The sequence below is a fragment of the Podarcis vaucheri genome (assembly GCF_965113315.1).
Source record: "Podarcis vaucheri genome assembly, chromosome: 2".
NCBI lineage: Eukaryota > Metazoa > Chordata > Lepidosauria > Squamata > Lacertidae > Podarcis > Podarcis vaucheri.
Window position 1 is genome coordinate 63,570,541 of NC_138760.1, and position 23,038 is coordinate 63,593,578.

Consider the following 23,038-nt stretch of genomic DNA (forward strand, 5'->3'; position numbering starts at 1 on the left):
GCTCCAATACGTTGGCCACCTCATGAGAAGAGAAGACTCCCTGGAAAAGACCCTGATGTTGGGAAAGATGGAGGGCACAAGGAGAAGGGGACGACAGAGGACGAGGTGGTTGGACAGTGTTCTCAAAGCTACCAGCATGAGTTTGACCAAACTGCGGAGGCAGTGGCGTGCTCTGGCCCATGGGGTCACGAAGAGTCGGACATGACTAAACACCACCACCAACTGATGTAAAAGTCCTAAGTGGTTCTTTGCTGGCATCACTAACACTAGCCAAGACTAGGATAAGAGCACAGGAAGTGACAGGCCATTGGGCCACCTGGCTCAGGACTGTTGCCATTGACTGGTTTCAGGCAAAGGGCCTTCCCATGCCTACCTGGAGATGCTGAAGTGTGACTCTTGACCATCCAAGGCTCTTTGATTTCACAGAAGTAGTTGAGAGGCTATCTGCATCCCAACCACAGCTCCTTGATTTATTTCATAAAATTTATATACTGCTTGATTGTAAAAACAAGCAAGCAAGCAAGCAAACAAACCCCAACATGGTTAATATGACCCATTTCTTATTTACATCAAGAGGGAGGGGGACTTTTGCCCATATTAGGTCCATATTTATGTCACAGTCTTAAAAACCTGTGTTGTTAGCAAAGGAGTAAATTCTGTTTTAAAAGTATTATAATTTACAGTGCAAATTTATACATGCCGACTCTGAAGTAAGCCCTACTGAACTGAATGGGACTTGCTCCCAGGTATTCAGCAGAATTTCAGCCTTAATCACAAGGTCTTTTTCTTTCACTGAATTTCTATTTCCAGGGATAAGGTTAAAGATAAACTACAGTATTGTACCACACAGTCTAAATGTATTGATCTGTCTCTATATCTTTTTTGCTGTCTCTATATCTTTTTTGCTGTTTTTCAGTCCTGCTCAACCTGATTTTTCTATTTAGGGTAGGCTACAAATACACACAAATAGGGACGCGGGTGGCGCTGTGGGCTAAAGCCTCAGCGCCTAGGGCTTGCCGATCGAAAGGTCGGCGGTTCGAATCCCCGCGGCGGGGTGCGCTCCCGCTGCTCGGTCCCAGCGCCTGCCCACCTAGCAGTTCGAAAGCACCCCCGGGGGCAAGTAGATAAATAGGTACCGCTTACCAGCGGGAAGGTAAACGGCGTTCCGTGTGCGGCTCTGGCTCGCCAGAGCAGCGTTGTCACGCTGGCCACGTGACCCGGAAGTGTCTTCGGACAGCGCTGGCCCCCGGCCAATAGATGTGAGATGGGCGCACAAACCCCAGAGTCTGTCAAGACTGGCCCGTTCGGGCAGGGGTACCTTTACCTTTACCTTTTACAAATACACACAAATCAATGTGTAATGATATGCAGGAAATATGTCAAATGTTCCAAAGAATGCTGTCACTGTAATGGATTCTTCATTGTTTAAGAAACTTTTTGCTTCCTTTCCTTACCGTGCAGCCTATAAATAACACTCCGAACTTTGAAATCACATTCTATGAATCAAACTATTTTTATGGCAGATCACTGTGGCTACAGCCGCTGTCCTTTTAAAAAAAGCAGTGTGCACTAAAATATATATATTTTAAGAAACAAACATGATTGTCGTTTGCCTTTAAATTATTACCTTCCTTCTGAAAAGAAAGAAGAGTGGAATGGCACTTCCACATAATGAATTCTGACAGAAAACATGGCAAGCACTTGGGATAACTGGTTAACTGCACTAACTGGATACGTTCTTATTTTTCAGGCACTCAATGGCTTGGGACAGGTTTCCACACAGAAAATGAATCATGATTAAATAGCAAGCAAATGACTTGCTGGAGTATCTGAAACTCCACTCAGGGAATCTGGTGATGTCATAAAGCACGAGAACAAAGCATAAAAGTCACCAGAACACCCAAGAGAGAGTTATGGTCTGGAACTCTAAAAAAAAAATTGCATGTTTTAAATTTTACAAAATGAATGGATTGGCAATAAAATACAGTGGTGGAAAAATGTTAATGGAGAAAGCAGACATTTCAAGTTTTCGCCCTACCTGACTTTTTCTAACTGTGGAACAATGTAAATCACAGCACCTTTTTTTAGGAGTGGGGTGTTATTGTATATCACCTGCTGTTTTATAAACTTCACTCTTTCCTAATTTGCTGTGGAATTATTTTTTTATGTAGAGCAGTCTATTGACAGAAATTCTCACAAGCTTCATTTCTGTCTACTATTTAAATTTTGCCCATAAGCTTTCTAGTTCTTTTTCTGCATTAAGATAGATGGATGGATAGACAGACAGACAGACAGACAGACAGATAAATAAATAGATAGATAGATAAACTAGGCTGACTGAAAAAAGATAGAAAATGTAGTGCATTCAGATTAAACAAATCTAATTAAACAGAAAAAGAAGATTCAAAACTGCAGTCAGCATAAACCAAATTCAGAACCGCAAGATAATAAAACACTGCAGCGCAAGAAAATAAATGACTAACCTAGTAGGCCAAAAGCCTCTGGAACAGGAAGGTCTTTGCAATTTATTACAAGGCCAATGACAAATGTGCTAAGAATTCCAGAGTCTGAGTGGTGCCACCACTGAGAAGACCCTCACCCATGTTCCCACAGTTGGTGGGGCACTGGGATTGGAACTTTCCTGCAGGTATTACTCCATGGACAAGTTCAAAAATTCACAATATTACCACAGAATACCCTACATGTGTTAAACTATGGTTGACTGTACTTGACTTGATAATCCAGACCTTGCTTCAGCTGGGTTTAAACAGCACAAGTTGTCCCAGCCTCAACCAGTCCCCATATTTGAGTTTGTTAGTGCTAGTTTCAGGGTTATCTTCGATATTATGTCTTGTATTGAAATGCCAGAAAACAATGTTTTTGAAATGTGCTTGGGAAAATGGTGACTTGTTCAGCCTAAAAAGAGCTGACAAGAGACTTACGTTACATGACTGAAAAGTAATAAAAGGATCCTCTCTGGAGAGGTCAGATGAAAAGTGAAGATAGGAGAAAACTGTTTATTAGATGACACAATGCCTTATTTTTCTATGTCTGTTTTAATACCAAACAACAGGGAAAACTGCTCCAGATGTTTAGTACAAAAGATTTGTGGAAGTCCTAAGAGATCCTTGCGGTCCCTTTGGTTAGGAAGCTATCAAGACAAAAACACTGGGTCTTATTTAGTTCTTATTTAAGTACAGCCTCTGGTGTAGCTGCAAGACAGGAGACTCTGCTAAGTGTCTGCAGGGTGATTTCCCCTTCGGATTAGGAAAATGTATTTAATTATTTATTTAAAATAACTTATATCCAACCCTCTTTCCCTTAGGAGATCAGAGCAGCATTTATAAAAAGCAGTTTAACGGTACAAGCTTATAAACAAGCAACAAAAAACACTCACATTCACAGTAGGGCTCAAAGCCTGATTAGAAACAGATGCTTTAACTGCCCTCCTAAGTGCAAGCAGTGAAAGAGTGACATGGATCTTCCAGGGGAGGAAGTTTCAGAGGTGAGGAGCCACCACGGAAAAGGCCCTCTCACGTGCTGTCACCTCTTGAACTTCTCAAGGGCTAGCAAGAAGGGGAAATTATATTATAATGGCCAGTGATATGGGTTACAGCTAAATATGTCTGAGTGAGACACAGACTGAAGTGTGGACAGGATGAAAGAAGCTTATACCACAAAGAAGCACTTAAGACTTTTAAGGCACCACGGGAACCGATGCTTCTTTTTAATGAATATATCATAACTCTTCTGAAATTTGGAACTTCTCTTTCAGGTCGAGTATGAAAAATGGGTGATTATGAGCAACAAACACAGTAGGCTAGCAATCTCAGAGCCTTGAGTCAAAATGTAAATGTGAATACCCTGGGTGGAATTCAATGGAGTAATTGCACATGGAACAAGGTGAGCTTGTGCAGCAAGAGTTTCCCCCCTCTCCTCCAAAACAGATTTAGCATACATGCAGGATGCACAGGGAAAGGAAAGCGTGGAGGGGGGGGGGGAAAGTCCCAATCCACTAGCGAACCTTGTTCTGCACATGCTACAACTTAGTTGAATGTCGCCCTTTGGCTTCTGATATTATATTTTCCTTGAATCTGGCAGTGTTCTTATTGCCATTTCGCCTTCCACTACAGATCACTCTGTCCTCTCTACCTCTTCTCTCAACTCTGCCACAATCTCACCAACAACGACAAAGGAGCTCTCCGAGAGCACCCTTGGAGACAAAGGTCGCTTCTTTTTTTATGTACTGTAGCTGCTCCCTATCAGGCAAAAAGCGAGGGTCAGTTCAGAAAAGTCCCATGGGATACTGTGCGATCTTCAGCGATGCCAACAATCCCTTACTTTTTCAGCAGTCAGCACAACTCACAACATACAACAGAAATCTAGGCTCAAACCACACAAAATGAAGAAAAAGGAAAGGCCATGAAGTCAAAACCATACATGGTGCGTGATGAAAGTGGGAGCTGTAAGACAGAAAATTGGAGGATTGCAGACAGTAACCTTTATTATAAGGTCGTGAGCAATAACTTTGGCAGCCTAATCCTCACAGTCACTTTAATGGAGCTTGGATTGGCATCGTCTTTTAAATAAAGGAGAGATGGGCAAAATATCTTATTCTGGTTTGGAATAAACATATTAACTTTTTATCACGATGCATTTTAAATGAATGCAGCCACCAGGGGAAACAGACAAATGCAAATGTCCTTTTTCTGAGTTTTGCTTTTTAGGGGCGGGGGGAAGTGTTAGACAGAAAACATAAATAGTAAAAAATATATATCATTTTTAAAACCCACAATAATCTCAGTTCCTTGGAATGGAAGTAATTAAAGGCAGAGAATCATTTTCTTTTCAGCTTTCTTTATAATATCTTCCTTGGGGATAATCTAGCTGGGATTGTAAGTCATGTTTACAAATTCCCAGGGTTCCCACCCTCCACAAAAAAGTCTTCATGCTCTATTGTATTCTTCCCTCGCTCAAGGTTCTTCAGCTCACAGAAGTGTGCAAATCTCTCTCTCTCTAAAATTGGTACCATGTCCTGCTCATTAACATTACTTGTAATACAGCTCAGTTGCTAGTTTAGCTTGGGGGGGGGTTTATATATTAAAAAACACTCAGTGCAGGCTATTTTATAAAAGGCATGAAGTTTAGAATCTAAATATATATGTATATCATCTGAGTTACATAGTGGTTACAGTATTAGAAGAGTAGGTGATACTGAGCTAGATGGACAAATACAGGTCAATACAGACAAGCTTAGCAACCTGTTTAAACCATACTGTCGTTGTTCAAGAAATCCATTACTCCTCTCACAAGTAACTTCCTTAAAGTAGTGAATCGCCTAAGTACTGGGAAGTGGGGGCTACACAGGTGGATTTCTAAAGTTTATAAATGACTTCGACTGATGAATTGAGGGATCGCTCATCAAATTTGCAGACAGCACCAAACTGGGAGGGCTGATTGGAGAACTGGGCCCAAACTAACAAAATGAATTCAATTGGGACAAATGTAATAGAGACAAATCTATGATTCTAAGATTGTGCATGTAAAGTCAGTCAGCTTGCTTAGCCCTTAGTTCACTCTGGAAAACTATTTAGATAGATAGATAGATAGTTTAGGGCATTTTTATTATATCCTTAAAGGTAAAGGTAAAGGGACCCCTGACCATTAGGTCCAGTCATGGCCGACTCTGGGGCTGCGGTGCTCATCTCGCTTTATTGGCCGAGGGAGCAGGCGTACAGCTTCTGGGTCATGTGACCAGCATGACTAAGCCGCTTCTGGCAAACCAGAGCAGCACACGGAAACGCCGTTTACCTTCCCCCCTATTTATCTACTTGTACTTAGTGCTTTTGAACTGCTAGGTTGGCAGGAGCAGGGACTGAGCAACGGGAGCTCACCCCATTGCAGGGATTTGAACCGCCAACCTTCTGATCGGCAAATCCTAGGCTCTGTGGTTTAAGCCACAGCGCCACCTCGATCCCTATCCTTAAACTTACTTAAATTGCTCAAATAAGCCACAAAGATGAAGGACCATCAGATTTAATCTCTTACCGAATACCTCCCCACCCTGAGAACTTAGGTCTAACGTTTCATTTCTGGATACTTCATCTTGCTGAAATCACTGCCATCTCTTTAGCCTGTTCTCTACCATCCTCTTTTTACAATGGTGCCACTGCTTGTACATAACACTGAGTCCTTAAAGCTATTGCTTCCCCCCTCTATTAGCACTACACCTGAGGGCTAATTGTAATTCTTAAAGACCCTCGGTTCTGCATGGAAGCACTTCACAGAGTGGGACTAACATCTGAAAACTGCTTGCCAATTATCGGTGCGCCTTCATTGGGTGCGTGGCATCTCTTGCCCGCACCAGAGAAATGTTCCTCAGCAGCCTTCACGTGGTGGCTCTAACGTTCAAACAGACTCTTAGACCTCTCTTTGTTCAATAAGAGCACGCCATATATAGCAGCCCCGGCAAAAGGAGGCCCTGCTGTAGTATATGGAGAGTGAAGGCATCATGTTCTAATTGCATTATTGGCCCCATTTCAAAAAAGCTGCTCCAGCAGCTGTTTTGACTGACGGCTCAGCAGCAAACCAACCCATTGCCCAATTCTTTATTTGCTTGTTTACAAAATTTCTAGACTGCCCTTCCTTGCACATATCAAGACCTCAGGGCGGTTTCCAATATAAAACAATACAATAAAATATTTAAACCAATCATTAATAAAATGCAGTAGCACAAACCCCCCTCCTTTTAGAAAGCATTAACTAATTTCCTCCAAAGGCACAGGAGGAGAGATGTTTTCACTTGGTGGCAGAAGCCCACCAGGCTGGTCGCTATCCAGGTTTCCAGTGGGAGGGAATTCTACAGTGGGGGTGCCACAAGAGATGTACAGGGATGAGGAACCTCAGGCCTGGAAGCCAAACCCTGCCCTCCATGTCCCTCTTTCTGGCCCCCGAGACTCACCCCAGATACATCCCCTCTCCCCTTATCCTCCCTTCTGCATATCCTACTTGAGTAGGGCTGAAATACGTCCTTGAATTCTGCTAACACTTCTTGCCTGCCTGGGCAGAGGACAGAGAGGGCTGTGCACAGACGCTAGCTTACCGCACAAAGGGGGAAATCACATTCGTTGCTTTGTTCACTTTTTGCCTCTGGTCCCAGCCACCACTGGCATGCGGTACCTTATTGTTGTGGTTGTAGGTTGTTTTAAACCGTTATTAATAAAGGGAATGTGGTCCTTTGGCTGAAGGTCCCCTAGCTCTGCTCTAATGAATGGCTTCAAGCTAATGAAGCTTGCTAGTGGCAAAACACATTATTATTTTATTATTATTAATTTTTATTGGAAATTTTATTTACAACATAACATAACCCCCCCCCCAATACAGAGATCCACCCTCAATAAACGTGAACATACAATGAGCATAACATACAACAATACAACAACCAAATAAAAGACTTCCTTCATCCTGTATCTGGCTTCCTTATTTACTTCTTATAAACTGGTTCCTTTATGAATAATTATTAAGATTTTTCTAATTATAACTTAAATATCCACAAAGTCTCCTGCAGACATTAATCGAAACAATGTATTTTAGGTATGTATTTTAGGGCACTGTGAAGTATTCTCTACATTTCCCCCATGCTTTTTGAAACTCTTGTCTAGTGTGCATTATTTTGTGCATTTTACAGAACAGTTAAAAATGGGGGGGGGGGGGTTCATACCAGGTTCATACGGTTGCTGTTTTTAAAAAGTTTCCCTCTTGTAGATTACAAAGTGAAATACCCATGTCAGCTCCAGGGCTGTTTTTGCTTGCACCCCATTCCTGGGGCATGCCAGAGGAACAAGGGGACTTTGGAGCCTGCAGGTCTTTTGCCTCTTCTGACATGACGCCAACATGCCCTCCGAACGGCTAGCATTCACCCTTCCTACTATATGTGTCCAATTTAGCATCACGGAAGGCTCAACCAAAAGCCAACTAATCTTACCAGGAACCCATGATAAATGCAATGTAGGGTTTACAGCTGCGAAAGTTATAGTGCAATGCTTCCAAGACACAGACATCTGAACTGAGATGCAAGATCAGTATTTTGGATTTACATTCATTACGAGGTTAATGTTGCTGCAGATAAAAAGTGCCTCAACTCACTGATTTATCTTCCGCAAATGCTCTCTCGCGTTTGCAACTGATTCCACTGAACTGCCTTGGCTCTTGTCGAGGCAAAACTTACCAGTCAGGTATTCAAGTACAGCTGCCATATAGACTGGAGCACCGACCCCAATCCTGTACTTCGGATGACCTTTCTTAATATAACGGAGCATTCGTCCGACGGGGAATATGACCCCGGCTTTTGCCGAGCGAGAGGTCTTCGTCGACTTTTTCTTCCCACCCCTGCTGGACATTTTCTTTTGCGTGGGTCTTGGTCAACAATCTAGAAACTAGAAACAAAAGGGGGAAAGGGTAAGGTTACAAATCAAGCCTGAGACAGTTGTTTTCAAATGGCGAACGATACCTCAGCGGTATCTTAAAATCAGGCCCACAGGCTTTCAACAGCACTGAGTCGCAACGCTGTTATACATCACATGGAAAGCTGCAGTGCTATGTTGAGAGGTAGGGCTTTTAGTGCCTTATCTGTGCCTGTAACACATAAAATTCAAAGAGATTTCTGTGGGCAAGGCTGATCAGACTGTGTGTCAGAGGACTCTGGCGCTGGGTGCAAAATCCAGCACCCTGAGAATCCCAGCATTCATTTTTTATGGTTGTATCCAGTGGGGTCCCTCTACAGACGGAAAGCTCATTGATCCAGCAGTGGTAGAACAATTTGTTTGTTTGTTAGAAAACAATATAAACACAGGCTTTTTTAAAAAACAAAACATTTCTGTTTACAATTAACAGTTATATACTAATGAGGTTAATAAATCAGAAATGGAAGTTGAGGGGAGTCCAAAAGGGGGGGAGGGAGAGATGTTATGTATAAGTATATTTGTAATGAGAGAAAAGAAAAATAATAATTTTTTTTTAAAAAGTTATGAAGGCTGGGGGAGGAGTGAATATGGATGCTTGCTGATTGAATAGAAGGTATTTTTTAGTATTCCATCTCTCCATTATACCTGACAAAACAAATTTCATTTTTGTAAAAATAAAAATAAAAAATTTAAATGCTCTAAACAGATGACTTTATATTGCTCAAGGTGTTAAACTTTCTACTCTTTTTTAAAAAAAGCAAATGGTAATTTTACTGTACTAGATACAGTAGCAAATACAAAAATGAAGTCATTGTAAAAACACCAATGACCATACAAAAATAAACTCCAATAATATTTATAAAACATGCCTTGAGTCCTGACACTGTGCCGGCGCTATTCCCAGTCATCACCCGGGTTAGGAGAGCTGCTTGGACAATAATGTTATTTTTTAACAGACTGATGATGCAAACAGAATTGTTCCCAGATTTTGCCTTTCTGGTAATGAGTGGGTTATCTTGTCTGCTGCATTGACAAGTATGTCCAAACTGAACATTCTGAGAAAAGTAACCACCCTGCAAAGATCATATTGTCTGCTGTAGCAACCAGTCCCATATGTGCTGGACTAGTGGTTGTGACAGAAAGACACTTTGCACATGCTCAAAGGCACTCTCGTCCTTATTATCATTTCATGTTCTTGAAAGAAGACTGGCAAACTACCTCCAGCATATAATACCTTGCTTGTGGGATTTGGCCTGGCTGCCAGTTTGCCACTGGGTGTTGGTGTTGGTAGGAGACCTTGAGACCAGGTTACTTGGGAGAACACATTATCCCTTATATAGACAGTAGATCACTGCGGTCATTGGGACAGTTTCTTCTGAACATTCCAAATATCTCAGAAGCCTGCTCTGCAGTAACTGGGATCAGGGCTTTCAATGTGATGGCCCCCGTTCTATGGAATAGCATCCCTGTTGAGATACGACAGGCACCCGCTGTCTGCATTTTCTGGAAGCAACTGAAGACGTTTTGGTTCTGACAAGCTTTCCCTGGATGAATTAGGGTTTTAATCTTGTTTTAAGTGCATCTGTTGTTTTTTTATGTTTTTAACTGATTTTAGTTATTTTATGTGTAAATAGCCTTGAAGTGGTGGTTTAGAAGGTGATGATGATGATGATGATGATGATAAAAATAAAATGCCAGGTAAGGCTTAAGGTCTCAAGTGGAGTCAAGAATGCTTGCATACAAAAGCACTGTTTTGTTTGTTTCTCTCTTTGGAAAAAGGAAAGGATTGCAATTAACTGCCTGGGATTTGAAATTGTGGAATTTATCTGCCTACCAATCACAGCCGTTTTCATTCTATTCCCCTGCAGGAGTTTCACAAACTCCAATCTGACAACTTCCTTCCACCAGCATAATTGGACTTGACACCGGAGAATGATGGCCAGCAATCGCATGCTAATTTACTACCATACACAAACATGTTGCTGACCATTCTGCCGAGTGTCTGTCATTCTCAAGTTGTGTTTTTGCAAGGGTATGTAGGCATTAAATTAAAATGTTAAAAAGCTCCGCAGAGAGGGGCGGTTTACAAGCTCAGAAACCGTTGCTCTTCTGGGAGCTGGTGGTTTAGAAAACTAGTCCAAATTCCTAAACCTTTGATTTCCTGTAAGTGAAGCCTGTAGTGGCTTTTTCCTTCACCCCTATGGAGATAGACAGTTTTATAAACAATGTTTTATAAGCCAAAGGAAACCCCAACGGTGTGTATTAGCCATAGGAAAACCTCCTCGTGACCCAAAGCTGGCTTGGCACAAAGGGGTGCTTTTTCACAGTATCACCCCCCCCTTTCTCAAACCAATTCCCCCTTCACCTCCTTGCGATTATTAAATCATCATGTCTAGGTTCTGAATTCTTTCTGCTTGTTCGCTCCATTAGCTATTTGTCCCCACCTTGCTCCATTGCGTTCTCCCTCTCCCTCCCTACTTCCCCCTGCAACACAAACCTATCAATATATGCACCGGGCACCTCCAATGGACTGACTTCCAAATGAAGCGAAGCAAGCCTTACTTTTGACATTTTGCAACTTTTGCTACTATGCGATTTCTGACCTGTGCTAACGTGTCATGAAGGCTTTTAAATACACTTTCAGCTATTACATAAAACCTGTCTAAATTTCAGACCAGGAGTCTTTTGTCGACTAAGAATATAAATTCCAGCATCTATTGATTCCATCCTCCCACACTCTTGTTAACCTCGATTCCTAGACTTCCCAAACAAGGAGATGTAACAAAGAGAAATGTGTATCTTGTAAAAGGCAACCCATACGGAAGTCTACCATTGGACATATCATGTCGGCCCAAGGCAACTGATAGGATTGTGGCTAAACACAGGTTTGCCTCTGTTCAAACCTCCATACCCGCAGTTTTTAGGGTTACTCATCATACACCACAGTCCTAGGCATATCTTCTTAAAAGCCTGCTGCAGAGTTCAACATGGCTTACCTGCAGGTGTGTCTAGGAATGCAACCATAGCTTATTACCACATGTGTTCAAGGTACTTTTAAGGAAAACGTTGTGAAGAAAAATGAAGTAAAGATATAGAAAGCTTTCCCCACTTTCCACTTTTCCATTCCTTAACTTGGAAAAACAACCCAGCAAAACACACTTTTCCTCCATATTGATCTTCGTAGGCCTATAACTAGCAAGTCTCTATTAACCATCTGGCTAATTATGGCTTCTAAGATGGCCCTTAAAAATATGTATAAACCACAAAAACCCTGGAGAGCAGAGCATTCTCAGACACTTCATGTCCAGTTAATGGAACACAAATGGCCAATTAGTTAATAATATTTTACCCTGGAATTTCAATCTGGAGTTTTCAATGCGATTAAAAAAGAAAAAGGTCCTTTATAAATTAAAAATTAAAAAAAAATGAAACATTTGCCAGTCAGTGGAATAAGCCACATTGTTACAAACAGTTACAAACAGAGATGTCACAAAGTGTTATCTTTTTATTACTAATATTATTGTTATAATGTTATTTGTTATTCACTCCATGATTCAAAGCATTTAAAGCATTTTACCCCTGTCTTCAGTTAAAAAGGCTACCACAGTGGCTTACGTATGATAGATTAAAAATTAATTATTATAATACAATCCCTGTCCATAGGTGTACAGTCAAAAAGTCACAACACAAATGGAAAAAGAAGTGGGGAGGGAAGATGATGACTGGCAAACTCAGACACCCATGCTCAAAGTTACTGTACATAGTCGATGCTTATAATGAACAGATAAAACAGATCCTGCATTGTTCTTACTAAACCACAGTTTAAACAAACCACAGTTCCCAGAGTTTGAATGTGATATTGATAATAGAAAGGGTGCTTTTGATCTCTGCATGATCACAGAAGAGCAGGAGGGGAGAGAGAAAGAGACTGTTTGAGCCCAAAGTTTGTGCACACTTGTTCAGGTAGTGGAAAGCCATGGTTTCCAGTTACAGGACTTAGTGATTTATGTGGCATGTATTGTTTATTCCAGTTGGCCCTTCTGGTAGATGTAAAGTAAAGTTAAGGGTCCCCTGCCCGTATGGGCCAGTCTTGACAGACTCTAGGGTTGTGCGCCCATCTCACTTAAGAGGCCGGGGGCCAGCGCTGTCCGGAGACACTTCCGGGTCACGTGGCCAGCGTGACAAAGCTGCATCTGGCGAGCCAGCGCAGCACACGGAAACGCCGTTTACCTTCCCGCCAGTAAGCGGTCCCTATTTATCTACTTGCACCCGGGGGTGCTTTCGAACTGCTAGGTTGGCAGGCGCTGGGACCGAGCAACGGGAGCGCACCCCGCCGCGGGGATTCGAATCGCCGACCTTTCGATCAGCAAGCCCTAGGCGCTGAGGCTTTTACCCACAGCGCCACCCGTGTCCCCTCTGGTAGATGTAGTCGCATGTATTTTTTAAGCTGCAGGGACCTTCCTCTCACAAATAGCAGTCCTCCTCTGCTAACTTAATGAGCCAGGAAGGATGGGGTCAAAGGAGCATGTGGTCGGACATATTGCCACCAACACCTTGTCCACATCAGTTGATTGCACGGGATGAAACTGATTCCATAGCACACCCATAGCACTGGGTACTTCAACCAGAGCTGCAACAAAGTGCAAAACCAAGAGCTACTACGTCAACACCCTTTCTTCATCTCACTTTTCCATAGCCCAAGACCTGTCTTCATACCACCAAACCATGGTTCAGCATTCCATCTGAATAATGGCTATGTAACCAAGGTTCAAACCATCTAATGCCCTTCTAGCATCTGCCAGAACTGATTGTATTTCTTCCAAACTAAAAGAGGGAGGGGAGTTAGACAATTTTCTTGAGCGCTTCTACCCTTCGCATTCTTCCACTTCTTGAAAAGCTAGCACGGTTCTTTGTCAGAGAAGCTACTGGCAGGAACAAGGGAGAGTGAACATACCTTCTCGTTTTTCAGAGAGATGAAATAGAAATGGCCTACAACCAGAGAGCCTATAACTTCTATCAACAGAGTAATCCCTGATGAGAGAGCTCCTCTAACAAGGAGAGGATGCTATGGAATTCAAAGCAACCCAGGGGAATTCCTTTTTGTGATGATAACTATCAAGTGACAATCTGACAAAACTCCTGGCATTAACAGCCTGTATCATGAACCTGAAAAACACTGAGTTTTCTTGTCTCTCAAATCTCTTAAGAGCACAGAAACCTGCTTCAGACCCGATCAGATAATCTGTCCATCTAGCCTTGTTGTCACTGACATGCAACAGCTCTCCAGGGTCTCAGGCCAAGGTCTCACCCTTCAGCTTCTACCTGATCCCTTTGGCTACATATTTCAAGGATTGCATATGGAATCTTCTACATGCCATGCATGTGATCTACTACCTAGATAGGGCCTTTTTTTTTTTTTTTTTACTGGGACCATAAGGTGTGGAGGAGGTTTACTGGAGCTTTCACTATTAACCTTTGGATCTCATTTGAAACAACAGAATGGATGGAAACACAAATTTCAACATCGGAGAGTGACATCAAGTTGGTCCTCAGCATACAACTAATCACAATAAATCTTCTACGCAGCGCGTATGGCTGCATCTCCCAATTGCTTCGCCTACTCTTCATTTAATTGTGCATGACTTCCTCTTGAAGAAATAATACGGCGTGTGAGATACAGCTTCCGTGCAGCTTAACAGATCTTCTGCAAATTGGAAGGGTTTCCTCCCCCCCCCATCCCCACCCCACAGAGCTACAAATAGCTCCAATTAGTGTTAAACAATAACTAGGCACCTCCGGTAAGAAAATGAACATGCTTTATGTACGGAGTAAGGTATACAGGCAATTTTCATAAGCAGATTAATCAGCAATCACAGAATTACTGCCTATTGGAGGGATTCAAATGCATCTCTGTATTTTTATTTCTCCTTCTTTTTAAATCTGGATGAACAACCCAGCTCTATACACAGGCAAGAGCGTTCGGCACAGAGGGGGCCCCAGGACCAGCACAAGGCAACTCTTGGCCTGGTCTGCCTTTTCTGCTGGCTCAGCAGCAGCCACTGGTGTAGGTATTCTGGTGCCCGCAATTTGGCAAAGATGGAGTGAAGAGAAGGGGGCTTCCAGTGGGCCTTAGCAAAGCAAACCACAAGAGGAATGGAAGGTGGTGGAAGCTGAAAGGTTGGAAGGACCCAAGCAGAGCAGCCCTGGTTTTCATTGCTTCATTTGGGATTCTGCCACAGCTGTTGAAGTCACAGTCTTCACAAACAGAGTATCAGACTGCTATGTAGTTAAGATAGGAACAGAAGCAGCAGCAATCAGACTGTTGGTTCATCTAGCTCAGCCCCATCCACACTGACGGGCAATGGATCTCCAGGGATTCAGACAAGGGTCTCTCACAGCCCCACCTGGAGATGCCAAGGACAGAAGCTGGTACACATGCAAAGCAGATGTTCTACCGCTCAGCTACGTCCCTTCCCCCCCAAATTCCTGTAGCATGCTCAGAAGGCTTGTTGTCACTTTCTGGATTGATTGGGGAGGAACACACTCTTACTCATCCGATCTCTGGCCACCAAACCTCACGGCTTACGGAAGGCTGCTGTGGCTGCACGTCCTTCTGGGCCACTCATTTCACACTGGCTAGGCTAGCATCTGACTAACACTTGGCAAGAGGGTCAAGCAAATGCCGAACTGTAAGAGGGTCAAGGTAATGGCAGGCTATTAATAGGCAATCAGATGCCGAGTTGATTTCAGCGGAGCAATTAACATTCATCCTAATAGGTTTGAGGCAGATGCTTGCCTGGTCCAAGGTAAGCATGCATATGGACAGTAATTGCCTTCATACACAGATGACAGATTTCGCTAGATATGTATAATGGCATCAATGGGGCATTCACACTAGATAATGATCTCCTGGGACTGGATAAATGCCAAGATGAACCAGAGAGGCATTTGGTGTGTTTCCTTTTCCATCACCTTCTCTTCACTGCCAGCAGACAATGTTTTGTTTGCAACCATCAAATACTATTATTTCAGCCTCGCACATTAAAGCTGATTTGCCCCACTCTTCCTTCAAGCGGCCCATAGCGGGAGATATGAGATTATCCCATTTTATCTTCACAAACATGATAAGGGCAATGGCGACTGGTGTATGAGGGCAGAGCTAGGAAGCCATCCTCTCGACACCGAGGTTGCTGCAGCTTACCTGGACTGCAGTGGGGTGTGGAAGTTGCAGAGGTCAAGGCTGTGCAGACACATTGGTGGAAGTGCTGCCTGTGCATCTATGCAGTCCTGACCTCACCAGCTGTACCAACTCAGCACCAACTAGGTAAGCTGCAGCAACACTGGTGTTGGGGGGGGCAGCTCTGCCTCACCACACCGGCCGCTACTACAAGGCCAGGTTCAAGGTTCTTGTCTTAATGCAAGGCCATTGCAACTTGGGTCCAGGATACCTTGAGGACTGCCTGATCACTAGGGTCTTGGGGGGAGTCACTGTTAGTTTTCCCTCATGGCTGAGAGACATAGCTCGTATCCACCAGGAGCTGTGTGTTCAGTAACATGGGCCCAATTTTGTAGAACTCCATTGCAGCTGAGGTCCAGCACGATCCCTTCCTTTAGAACTTCTGACACCAACTGAAGAAATCATCATTCCAGAAAGCATTTTAACTTATTTTTATCTTTGTTGTATTGCTGAGTTACTTGTATACCACTTAGAGACGGTTGTAATTAAGAGCTAAACAGTGGTACCTCGGGATGCGAACGGGATCCGTTCTGGAGGCCTGTTCGCATCCTGAACAGAACGTAAGACGCGACAGCGCATCTGCGGGTCATTTTTGCCGCTTCCGAGCATGCACGTGACATCATTTTGAACCTCTGCGCATGCGCGAGCGGCGAAACCCAGAAGTAATGCGCTCCGTTACTTCCGGGTTGCTGTGGAGCGCAAACCGAAAGCGCTCAACCTGAAGTGTATTTATCCCAAGGTATGACTCTATAGCTTGCCGAAATAAATATGCACAATAAAAATTGCCTCTCTCATACTGTGTTCCATAGCCCCCTATGCTCCGGTTGGCACTTACCCACCTCTCCATTCCCTGAACTTCCCGAAGGCAGGGACAGAACAGGGATAGCAACACTGGCCCTGCACTATAGTTAAACACAGCTTCGAAAAGGCCTGGCCTGGCTAGCCGGGACTGTAGTAGGCAAACTTTGGATACTGCTCTTTTTCTCCTTCTGCCAGTTTTGGCTTACACCACAGTGCTATTTTATGGAGACTGCACATGAAGGATATAGTTAAGGGAACAAACCCTGGACATTCTATCTATTAAAATCAAGAAGATTCCTCCCAACTTGGCATGGAAAACTCAGCATAGAAAATAATCAGTACAAAATGGCTACTGAGATGCAGTAGATGACCATTCGCTCCCTCAGCAGGCAAATTTCTCCTGTTTGTGGCTACAATTTTAGCCCAAAGGGGCTGTTCAAAGGAAAAGCTCCCACATGTTCAGTCAACGTGTGAAGTGCAAGAGGGACTGCCTCACTAGCCTGACTCACAACACACCCACTGGCGGCCTCACATATAGCATCTGTCCAAGTGCAAAGGACCCCTCTAGGGTGTATGCTGCACATGCAGTTGCCAAAGGGGCATGGGCCACTGGGTGTAGCAGCATCAGGGGCAGGACTAAAAGAGGCTGCCTTTCTTCCTCTTGCTGCATTTACTTAAAACTGGAGAGGTTTTCTTGTGAGCAGTCCTACAGCTGACCTTGAATCTGCCATTTTTTGAATCTGTACTGTCAGTGCTTTGCAACAGCTCCTCATTTATTACAGAGCCAGATAAAAGTTCATTTTGGTTCAAAGTTAATATTTGCATGCTTGCTTATACACTGTGCGAAGACGCACAATATACAACGAGGGTGTACATTAATTTCCTGCTTCCATGGCATGTAAATTACAGCAGGAAGCTTGACTTAAAATTTCTGTGCTTTTTGGTTCAAGAGCAAATTGGCAAGTACCCTTAACTCTTCTATTTGACCAAGGAGTGGAGAACCTGATCTGTATCCACCCTCTTCATATGGGAAGGCTATTCAACCTGAACATGCATAATGTAGCTGCTCTCTCCTATCCTACCCCACTGCGCCCAATCTCTGTGCTTCCTCTGTTTGCTGTCCCAGTCTGTAGGGATATGAACTTGCCAATACAACTGTACTTTGGCTGCAAATAGCCTGAGGAGGGTAGCTTTGTGCTACACAGATGTGTATTCTAGAACCAAAGCATGTTCAATTAAAGTCAGGATGGGCAACCTCTGGCCTGCATGCCAAATCTGCCTCAACCAGGGCCCCAATTTGTCCCATGATGCCATTTCCATGAAACAACACCTACCAGCATCACGCCTGACATGACTAAGTTCCCTGTGGGGAACTGAGGGGAATTCAACTGCACAACCCATCCCTGCAGAAAGCAAGTATGAAGTTACTGCCTATCAGCTGATAGGCAGTGGCTTCGAGTCTGCTGATGAATGGCACTTCAAAACAGCACACTGGGCTCTTTGCTAATGTCACTGTGACATCATGTAATTGACAGGTGGGCATCCTGCTCAGCTATCAGATTTGGCGCCCTGAGAGGCCAGGTTCTCTGCCCCTCAGTTAAAGAAAAGAGTTAGGGTACCTGGACTTTCCCATTTGCTCATGGACCAAATGATGGGAGTTGTAGTCCAACAATATCTGGAGGACACCCACGCCTGCCCAAGTTTCTCCCCCCCTAATAAAATAAAATAAATTGTAATCAGAAGGAATTATGCAACTTGGAAAAAATTCCCATAATGTTGTTATTAAGGTTAGAAGCACTCATGTTTTTTTATAGTTCCGCAGAAGTCTACATCCTCTTTACTTACTATAATGGAGTGCTCCTTTTATTTCCAAGAACTCTCTTTTGTGCAACAGAATTTATTTTATGACATTGGAAGAGTTCCCAAAGTGCACACTATAGTCCTATGACTCCATAAATGTTTGATATATTTTCTAATCAATAGTGCATGCATCATTTTGTGCTCAAGTTACGAACCCCTGAGCTACATTTTTCAGTGTTTAATGTCACTGGTTCAAATTATGTTCTCAGTAACACTGGTGTAAATCTGGAGTAGAATTAGCCCACATGTGTATTAAGCCAAACACAGAGTGGCATATTCAATCTTTACAGATAATATAGAAACTGAGAGCATTGCTATGTTTCCTTTACTTCCCCTATCCAGCTAAGTTCAGAACAAGAAAACAAACTGAAATCTTAAAAAAAAATGTCAAAAGCAATGCAGAAAGCAAATATGTCACATGTAAATTACACTGAATCCTTGAGTTGAATTAATTCATGTATTGTTTTACTTCAGCGATGACTAGCCCCATAAACAATATATGGATACAAGACACCTGCAGTTGAATATAGTATTTGCTTAAATATATCTCCTCCTTTACACTCAGGTGTTCTTTCTCTAATTACAGATTTGCCTTTTGGTTTATTTTTTTTTTCAGTCCCAGAGAAACAAGAGGGGGAAAGCACATGAACTGGAGCAATCCCTACACACCTGTTGCTAAGTGACAATTGCATAATCCAAGCATGAACACTTGGGTCAGATGAGGAAAATGTGAAATCATGACAGACAACACAATTTGAATATGCTCTGAAACTCAAAGCTCTATAGACAAGGGGATAGACGGAGTCATTTCCGATATAAGCCAAGGTCATAATTTGGCCCCCACATCCACAAGCGTCAAATGACAGCGTATGCCACCCAGCTAGTAAAGTTTAAATATTTATTTGCATTACAGAGAAAGAAACACGGTGAGATCCACAAATTAAATGCTAGCACACAAGAAAAGTGATGCAGCTTGCAAACCTGCATTGTCATACTTTTACTCAAAAGCAGTCCTCGAATAAGAGAGTATGCAACAAGGGCCTTGCAACAGAATGAAGTCCACAGGATGAGGTCAGTTTGAGCAGCTTGTATCTCAAAGTGCATTGGGTTTGTTCTTTTTTTGTCATGTATTCTGCTCTTTAAAATACCTATGGGAGGGGGCTGTAGTTCAGTGGTAGAGTACCTGCTTGGCTGGCAAATGTTCCAGGGCTCAATCTCTAGTGAAAAGCCTTGTGCATGGAACCCTGGATAGCTGCTGTCAGTCAGTGTAGGCAACACTGAACTGGGTGGATTGATCACCCATGTTTCTGGCAGCCCTCTGCTGCAGGGAGCAACCACTCCCATGCCACACTTCCAGGACCAGGTCACATTGCAGCAGGCACAACAATCACAGGCTCTGGATAAAATACCCTGCGCAGTGCCCCTTCCACTATTTTCTCCCACTTTGTTCTAAGCAGCCTTTCTCTTTTTGGGTGTGTGTGCGTCTTTGGGTTTAGCGCTTCTCCATTTGCAAACAAGCAACTTTGGGACATGTCATGTGAAAGTGAAACGTACCAAATATGTCCTCTGCAGCTTCCTAGATATTCAGCTTGCAGTCTCTGTGCATTATCTTCTCGTGCTCAATGACCCGAGGAGGAGGAAGGAGAAAAATTGAGGGGAAAGAAAAGGAGGTGGGTGGGTGGGTGGCTGGGGCAGGAGTCCAGCCTCGCATGATCTAACACCCTTGTGCAAACGATCGCGTATTCTTGGAATCCGAGGGCCACAATCGACTCCCGAAATCCGGATTCCCTAGCCCAGAATGAAATCGGAGCAAGAAAACCCCCACGACACCGCGCAGAGGAGAGTTTTATTTCCTGGTTTCCTTAAGGGCGCAGGGAAGTCTCTCCGCTCTCCTTTAACCCCCTCGGTTCCGCTCCGGATTCGGATCGGAGGAAATCCCTTTTCGCCTACATCCCCCCAGATTGCAAAGAATCATGGAATCACAGGAGCCTCGGTTAATAACAATACCAGAAACAACAATAACACCACCAGCAGCAGTAACGCCCTCCTGGAACCTGTCGGGAGCTTCACAGGATTGCAAGATACGCCCGCACCCAAGGCAGGTGTCTGCCCCAAAGGACCACCTCCAGCTGCTGCAAGTGTTGCAATACGACACAGAGAGAAAGGGAGACAGGGGGACGATCCGCTCGATCCCAACCCCACCTCCCCAAAGCGAACAGGGCAAGCGGCTGGCAGGGAAATCGCATTGTGCTCAAACAACGAGCGCAGGACAGGGTCCCTGGCAAAGGAAGGGGGCGTCAGTCAATCACTTACAGCGCGGCTCCCAGCAATAGCGGCGGCGGCGGCAGCAATATGTCTCCCTGCGCCTCTCCCTCCCCACTTCGCTCAGCCGCCGTGTAAACTGGAACAAGCCGACTGTAATGTGCATGAAGTCCCACAATGCACAGCGCAGCGCTCGTCACATCCCCTCCTTTAAATCGGCGCCCAGGCCTGCCGCCTGCCACGCCGAGGGGCGCGCGGCGTGAGGGAAGGAGCGCGGCAGGAGAGCCGTCGGCGCCTCCTCCTCCTCCTCCTGCGGTGCCGCTGCCGCCAGCTGAGGAGGACACAGGCGGGGCCTTGCTCCGCAGTCGCGCCCCTGAGACCCCCGCCCCATCCTCGCAGGGAGAAGCCAATGGCGTGCAGTTGGGAGGGTCACAGCGAATCCGGCCGTTCTCTTCCTCCGCCGCTTCGACTCCCCGCAGTGGGCGCCCTCGGCTGCGGCGGCGCCTCGGGAGAGCCCCAAGGCGCTAGTCCCTAAGAGGCGGCCGCTGAAGAGCAGCGGATCAGGGCCGGTGTCTAGACCCGGCTTAGTCCTCCCCCTTCGGATAACTGGACGTGCGCGCAGCCCTCCCCTCTGTGCAGGAATAGCACCTGCGCCTCGCTCCCCGCCTGTCCGGAGAGAGGCAGCGGGGTCGCCACTCGCTGGTCCAACAAAGTGCGAAAGAAACATCACTTAATATAGTTTTCCCTGCTGGGACCCATAATAAAACACTTGCTGGGTTAGGCCCAAGGCCCATCTAGTGCAACACCCTGTTCTCATAGTGGCTATAGAAAGCCTGCTTGCATGATATGGGCGTAATAAGCACTTCTGACGCAAAGTACACAGCCATCGTGGCTAGCCAGCCTCTGTGAATTTGTCTAATCTTCTCAAGGTATCCATGTTGGTGGCCACTGCTACGTCCTGTGGTAGCAAATTTCATGTTTGTGAGAAATTCTTTTGTCCGCCCTGGATCTTCCAATATTCAGATGACACCCCACGTTCAAGTATCATGGGCATGAGAGAAAAACTTCTAATTTTATATGCCTAAAATGCCCTGCTTACTCGCCTTTTTTTCTAAACGTAAAAGCCCCAAACCTTTGCTCACAAGACAGTTGCTCCAGCGCCTTGGTGGTTTTGGTTGCTCTTTTCTGAACCTTTCCCAGCTCTACAATATCCTTTCTGAGATGAGGCAACCAGAACTACACAGTATTCCAAATGTGATCACACTATAGATTTTTGTAACAGCATTATTCACATTTTTATTTTCATTCCATGTCCTAATAATCCCTAACATGGAATCCAGCTTTCAGACACCAAGTGAAGACCTTTATCGCTAGAACTACAAGCCTTTTTTCCTGGTCAATTCCAATCCCATTAGCCAATGTGCATCACTTTGCCCTTAAATAATATTTCGCCCTTTACATGCCAGTTCCCTCACTTTGCAGGGATCCTGTTGGAACTCAAAACCACCAACAATCCTGGACGCCCCTAACTTCAGTTTATGGCCAAGAATAGCCGCTTCTGCTTGCTCACCTCCCATCTCCCACTGGGCGTTGGTGAGAGTAGGACCCAGCTAATCCTTGGCACTGTTCATGCTTGCTTACCAGGAAGTGAGAAAACGACTGACTATGGCAAGGAACAGCCATGGCCTGCCCTCTCCCTCTATGCTGTACTGGACACTACCACCTCAGGTAATTCCAGGTAAAAACCCCCACCATCCTTCCCAGAGAGAGTGTAAAAGCTGCCACATCTTTCCCCCTCAATTGCTCGTCACCTGCAGTCTCCCAGTAGGGTAGGTAAGGAAATGGGGCGTACTGCTCACTTGCCTGCAATCTCTGGCCAGCTCAGCAATTGAAAACACTGTCACTGTATAGCAGGGCAGCTTCTTTCTGCACTATCAGAGCAGGAATAAGGACCTCCAAATGTTGGACTCATCCAAGAGCCAGTGTGGTGTAGTGGTTAGAGTGTTGGACTAGGACCAGGGAGAGCAGAGTTCAAATTCTCAGTCAGCCATGAAGCTCACAGGGTAACCTTGGGCCAGTCACCCACTCTCAGACTAACCTACTTCACAGGGTGGTTGTGAGGATCAAATGAGAGGGAGAATTGTGTTCTTCACCCAGAGCTCCTTGGAGGAAAGGTGGGATAAAAATGTAATAAAAGCGAATAGCAATATTTTAAGAAAGAAAACAAGTACATTCAGTACATACTTTTTTAAAAAAATTTAAAGGACAATTCTCTTTTTTTTTAAAAAAAACTAGATTAAAATAAGACACCCACACAAAAAATACAAAGACCAAAGTTGGTCTTTAAGGTGCTACTGGAAGGAATTTTTTTATTTTGACTATGGCAGACCAACACGGCTACCTATCTGTAACAAAA

At 44.3% G+C, this 23,038-nt stretch overlaps 1 protein-coding gene across 3 annotated transcripts in view; it reads right to left on the reverse strand.

Moving 5' to 3' along the window:
- The window catches only part of MACROH2A1 (macroH2A.1 histone), a 51,544-nt gene extending 30,635 nt beyond the window's left edge, over positions 1-20,909 (reverse strand). For 2 of the 3 annotated variants that reach the window (XM_082211663.1, XM_082211661.1), the window contains exons 1-2: positions 20,674-20,909; positions 8,228-8,435 (exon numbers count right to left, since the gene is read on the reverse strand). In XM_082211663.1, coding sequence (XP_082067789.1) covers positions 8,228-8,399 — 172 coding nt within the window. In that variant the 5' untranslated portion in view covers positions 8,400-8,435; positions 20,674-20,909. Of the gene's footprint in view, positions 1-8,227; positions 8,436-19,914; positions 20,164-20,673 lie in introns of those variants that run through there. The other variant, XM_082211662.1, reaches the window with a different exon arrangement.
- Positions 20,910-23,038: the final 2,129 nt, after the last annotated feature.